Below are 6,000 nucleotides of genomic sequence, written 5' to 3'. Positions count from 1 at the left end.
TTCTAACTGTATCACACGTTAAATCACTAACTGAGGCTTTTATAAGCTATCGAAAGCTGCACGAGAACAGGAAAACGTCGTACGGGTGTTGCAACTTGATCGGAGCTTAAAACCTGAGGGGTATCATTCGTAACTGCTGCTTGACTGCAGGGTTTTGAGCGCTAAATTCGAAGTGTATTACACGTTAAATCACTCACTGAGGCTTTTATAAGCTATCGAAAGCTGTACGAGAACAGGAAAACGTCGTATGGTTGTTGCAACTTGATCGGAGCTTAAAACCTGAGGGGTATCATTCGTAACTGCTGCTTGACTGCAGGGTTTTGAGCGCTAAATTCGAAGTGTATTACACGTTAAATCACTCACTGAGGCTTTTATAAGCTATCGAAAGCTGTACGAGAACAGGAAAACGTCGTACGGTTGTTGCAACTTGATCGGAGCTTAAAACCTGAGGGGTATCATTCGTAATTGCTGCTTCACTGCAGGGGTTTGAGCCCTAAATTCTAACTGTATCACACGTTAAATCACTAACTGAGGCTTTTATAAGCTATCGAAAGCTGCACGAGAACAGGAAAACGTCGTACGGTTGTTGCAACTTGATCGGAGCTTAAAACCTGAGGGGTATCATTCGTAACTGCTGCTTGACTGCAGGGTTTTGAGCGCTAAATTCGAAGTGTATTACACGTTAAATCACTCACTGAGGCTTTTATAAGCTATCGAAAGCTGTACGAGAACAGGAAAACGTCGTTCGGTTGTTGCAACTTGATCGGAGCTTAAAACCTGAGGGGTATCATTCGTAATTGCTGCTTCACTGCAGGGGTTTGAGCCCTAAATTCTAACTGTATCACACGTTAAATCACTAACTGAGGCTTTTATAAGCTATCGAAAGCTGCACGAGAACAGGAAAACGTCGTACGGTTGTTGCAACTTGATCGGAGCTTAAAACCTGAGGGGTATCATTCGTAACTGCTGCTTGACTGCAGGGTTTTGAGCGCTAAATTCGAAGTGTATTACACGTTAAATCACTCACTGAGGCTTTTATAAGCTATCGAAAGCTGTACGAGAACAGGAAAACGTCGTACGGTTGTTGCAACTTGATCGGAGCTTAAAACCTGAGGGGTATCATTCGTAACTGCTGCTTGACTGCAGGGTTTTGAGCGCTAAATTCGAAGTGTATTACACGTTAAATCACTCACTGAGGCTTTTATAAGCTATCGAAAGCTGTACGAGAACAGGAAAACGTCGTACGGTTGTTGCAACTTGATCGGAGCTTAAAACCTGAGGGGTATCATTCGTAACTGCTGCTTGACTGCAGGGTTTTGAGCGCTAAATTCGAAGTGTATTACACGTTAAATCACTCACTGAGGCTTTTATAAGCTATCGAAAGCTGTACGAGAACAGGAAAACGTCGTACGGTTGTTGCAACTTGATCGGAGCTTAAAACCTGAGGGGTATCATTCGTAATTGCTGCTTCACTGCAGGGGTTTGAGCCCTAAATTCTAACTGTATCACACATTAAATCACTCACTGAGGCTTTTATAAGCTATCGAAAGCTGCACGAGAACAGGAAAACGTCGTTCGGTTGTTGCAACTTGATCGGAGCTTAAAACCTGAGGGGTATCATTCGTAACTGCTGCTTGACTGCAGGGTTTTGAGCGCTAAATTCGAACTGTAACACACGTTAAATCACTCACTGAGGCTATTTATAAGCTATCGAAGACTATATGAGAACAGATATACGTTTTTTGATTGTCCAATTTTGATCGTAGTATCATTCGGCACTGTTGACGGTAAATCTTCTGATATTGAACCTATTTAACTGATTTCACCACAGCTGAAACAGGGCGCGAATGTTTCACTAAAAATTCGGGAGTACAAACATCAAGGAACTAAAATTACTTACCTCCATGTGGTAATAAGCATGAAACAAGAAGCACAACACACACACGTCCACCTTCGACAGCGCGAAACCGACGACGGAGAACAATTGATGTCTTCATGCGCTGACCAGGGCACTACATTCATAGCCACCGCCGCCGAGGCGTACGAACACAACGAATGATACCCCTCAGGATCTAGCGCCTCCCCTTTTTCTCCGGCGTCCCCGGTGAAACCGTGTCTCTACAATGTATTCCGGTGCATTGCATAAGATTGGAATGTAATCTCAACAAACGTTGTCTCAACTTTCAAAACAAAAGCGAGGAACACTGCTCGGAAGTAGCGAACCATAATGCCAACGGTGCTAGTGCTTGATGTTTCTCTTTCAATGTGCCGTCCCGTCAATACGCCGGACAGCACAGAACCGTTTCAAGTTCGCAACTTGGCCATTCATGGCATAAATACGCTCTTGGACCATTTGAATCAACACTGCAAGTTGGAATTCTCTTCTCTGGTGAGCGACAGATCTCTTAAGAGTCGACAATGCTCTGTTACTGAAAGAATGATCAAAAAGCAAGTGAGCTGGTGACAAAGATCTAGAACGAGAAGTCCGAGAATGGAGACGAGAAGAAAAACATCAACAAATCCAACAAATTGAAAAACCATCAGAAGGATTCGTTTTGTTGGCGTCACTTATCCCTGTCAAGAAGTGAGGCTGAAAAAAAAAAAAAAAAAAAAAGAACCGAAAGCAGGGAAGCAATATGCTCACTCAGTACCGCAAAAGTAATTTTGTTTCATTCTCACACCTGCATCGCAGTTTTTCTTGTATGAGCATCATTGTGCAAAGAAAGTGCAAGCTCAGCTTGCATCTTGGGGAAACTACGGCTTTTTGTGATTTAGTCGAAGATCGAGTTCTCAAGCGATCCGGTACATTTGTCAAATTCTTGCATATGTCACCAATTTGCAACAGTGTGGTTGTGACTTAAAAAAGAGGAATATGTTTGTGCATACATGCAACTATATTCCTATTGCAACACACACTCATATAGCCTCATCTTGCTCCATTCACTCTGGAGATGTAACTTCACCCACGAACCTCACCAACTAAAATCCAAATGAATGCGAGTTCATGCAGCTCACTCCCAATCCAGGAGGATAAGTAACCTGAGGAATTCGGCACATCAGGCTGTGCCTGCTGCTGTACATGCATGTTATCATGTGCACCCAGTAGAGATGAGTTTTGACACATCCGATGCCTCACTTTTTCCAGACAGCCACAGACTCAAAGATAACAGGAATAACTCTAGTGGCAAAATCTATGGTGCAAAGCATATCAGCATGCAAAGTGCAAAGTATGTCAGCTTGCAAAGTACAAGGTGCATAGAACCATATAGCAGCACACAAGTGCAGTAAATTATTTTATGTTGTTTTTAAGGGCACAAGTTCATTTCAAATTACGTTACACGCTAGCCCCATGCCCGATAGCCCATGCTGCGTGTGTACGCTCGTGCAATGCCATGGAGCAGTTCCGGCGGAGAACATAGTGCCACTACGACGCGAATATAACACAGTTGTGACTAGAACATTTGTGATTACTGTTGCGGACCACAATTCAATAAACTGGCATTGAAAGATGCAGCAATGTGCATCATGCCGCGCGTGTACACAATACTACAACTGAATTGGTTCCAAATCCACACGCACACGACAGGCATGCGCACACTTCTCCTGCTGTCTGGTTGGATGCCGCCCATCTTTGCTTCCTGAGGATTCTTTTGTTTCTGCCAAAGACGGTTCTGTTTTCATTGAGTTTTTCTTCTAAACAGCAGCGCTGTGTAAACTAATTTTGCTTGCATTATATCATAGATCAAGAAGTTACAGAACTCAAACAAAATAACTCGTTACGAGTTAATTTACAGTGTGCAAAATGTAACTAAGTTAATAAAAAAGTTCTTCAGCATGAAATGTAACTCGCTGTTACGGAGTTACTTAAAAAACAGAATGAGTTACTTCCAAGTTACTTTGGACACCAAATAGCACCACACAGGTGCAGTGCGCGTGAGCAGTTGAGTTAGACCTTGAGTTGCCTGCAGCGGAGTGCAACACGCTTAGATCATTTTCGTTAATGCCCAACAATTCGAACGCTTTGCATCTTACTCCCTGTGGGTGCATAATGGTTCAGCTCCATTTCAATGGCAGCGGTTCTTACTTCCTGAATAGAATACTGTCATTGATTGAATATCATGTTTTATGGTATAAAATGCCATGAAAGAACCAGAGAGAAAGCAAGAAAATATGTGGACATGAGCAAAAAGCGAATTAAAAGTAACTTGGAACTTAGCTTAAGTTACTTTGGCAAAGTTACCTGAGAAAGGAACGAGTTCCTCTGAAAGTTGCCACGGCGCAAAAGTAGCGAGTTAAGTTACAAGTTACCAAAAAAAGTAACTTAGTTATAGTAACGAGTTACTTGTAACGAGTTGCCTCGAACTCTGCATTATACTAATTGAAACACAGACTTTGATTTGGTAATAAATTGTTTTTGCATTTTAGTTCCCCTTTGCATAGTACAGATACTGTGGCTGATCCTGCATTGACTAACACCTTTTTTATTCGAGCGCAACACTTGGTTGAATTTATTCACAGTTTTGTATTTTTGGCTATCAACAGATGGAGCTGTATGGGAAGAACACTGGAATGCTCATTGAAATTTTCCTATAGTGAGGATGCACTTGAGAATGGTGTCAGGTTGTGTCTCTCTTCTCAATGATCATAATTCAAGCAAGTTTTCCACTTCGAGCACCCAAATCTTTGTGATAACATGGACAAAATGATGGATTTTGTCGTCTGCTACGGAGGACTGCACTGTTCTGCCATCGGTCGCACTGTTCGGTCGCACGGTCGCACTGTTCTGCCAATCGGTTTTCGTTTCAGGAGAGGAGCGATTGTAATGGGGAAGAGAACATTTTCTGTTGAAGTTGATACCGAATCCTATACTGCGTGCACAGAATTTGACCCTGCTTGATTTCATCGGGGCTAGCGTAGAGGTGGGCATCCTCTGTGGGTGTTCTATCATAACAGTGTGCGATACAAATCTTGAGCTTCGACAGCTTCCACGAATTATGCATGTGGTACAACATTGACTTCATCATCTTGCTAGTTTTTGACCAAATATTGAGTTAGTTACTAGTTATTTATAAATAATTATAAATTTATAAATAACTAATTATAGTAACTAAAAACCCCACATTTGCACGGCGAGCTTAGTTTATCCTGACCAGAAAATTTCAGTCAGGAAATGCAACTGATGACACAAGGCGGACCAGAGCATAATTTTATTACACTGGTTGCTGCCAGTTGAATGACTCTTTGCAGTGATGATGTAAGCAAAAATTTGAGGGTTGAAAAAAATAAGGAAAATAGAAATACAGTCATGTCTCTCTCATCCGGAGTTCAGGTACCCGGAAAACTCATTTTCGGGACTACATTACCGGGAACGAAACTGCTACCATTGAATTTTGTCTCGCGTTATCCAGAATTCGTTATTTGTATCTGTACAGCAAGTAGGGGCACCAATCTTCCAGGACCTCGGTCATTCTGATTCTCTTATCTGGTAAAGTGTCAACGTCCTATGTCCCTGGCGTGTGCTGTGTTCGTATTGTTCCAAAAACTGGTCACTTCTCACCGGGGCATTCTGTACTGTTTGACTCCCCTTTCTTCAGAGGCACCCCCTTTTGGTGTGTGCGGGCACACGGTAGAGATGGTAGACGATAAGCGGAAGAGGTGCCCTCTATCTTCATACAGGAGCCTTAGTATCCACCGGGTGCAAAAAATCCACATGTGAACGTCAATGTTCAGGCCGCTCGAAAGCATCACCTGTCTTTTGGCCTATGCCAAAGACATTTAAAAAAAGGCAAAAACAAGTGCGTGGCTCCAACATTCTGATACTTTACCCTTGAAAAGCAGGATGACGCAGTGGGTGCCGTGGCTGCGAATGAAATTTTGTCACACGCGAGCCTACTAATTTCAAGCAGCTCACTCCCCATGTAGTAACAATCTTTTTATTGTTTCCTTTTCTGGAACTATAAAGAGGTCTCCCAAATTTTTCGGGTTTTTCCCAAAGCTTGC

The 6,000-nt window shown here is 42.5% G+C and overlaps 1 protein-coding gene across 1 annotated transcript in view; it reads left to right on the top strand.

Moving 5' to 3' along the window:
* Positions 1–2,063: 2,063 nt before the first annotated feature.
* Positions 2,064–6,000, top strand: part of LOC135388576 (integrator complex subunit 14-like) — a 59,735-nt gene continuing 55,798 nt past the window's right edge. The window contains exon 1 of the mRNA XM_064618196.1: positions 2,064–2,389. Within this exon, the coding sequence (XP_064474266.1) occupies positions 2,228–2,389 (162 nt within the window). The 5' untranslated portion in view covers positions 2,064–2,227. The remainder of the gene's footprint in view (positions 2,390–6,000) is intronic.

Source organism: Ornithodoros turicata, chromosome 3 (genome assembly GCF_037126465.1).
Source record: "Ornithodoros turicata isolate Travis chromosome 3, ASM3712646v1, whole genome shotgun sequence".
Lineage (NCBI taxonomy): Eukaryota > Metazoa > Arthropoda > Arachnida > Ixodida > Argasidae > Ornithodoros > Ornithodoros turicata.
Note: the sequence above shows the minus strand (reverse complement) of the source record. Positions and strands in the feature narration are given on the sequence as shown.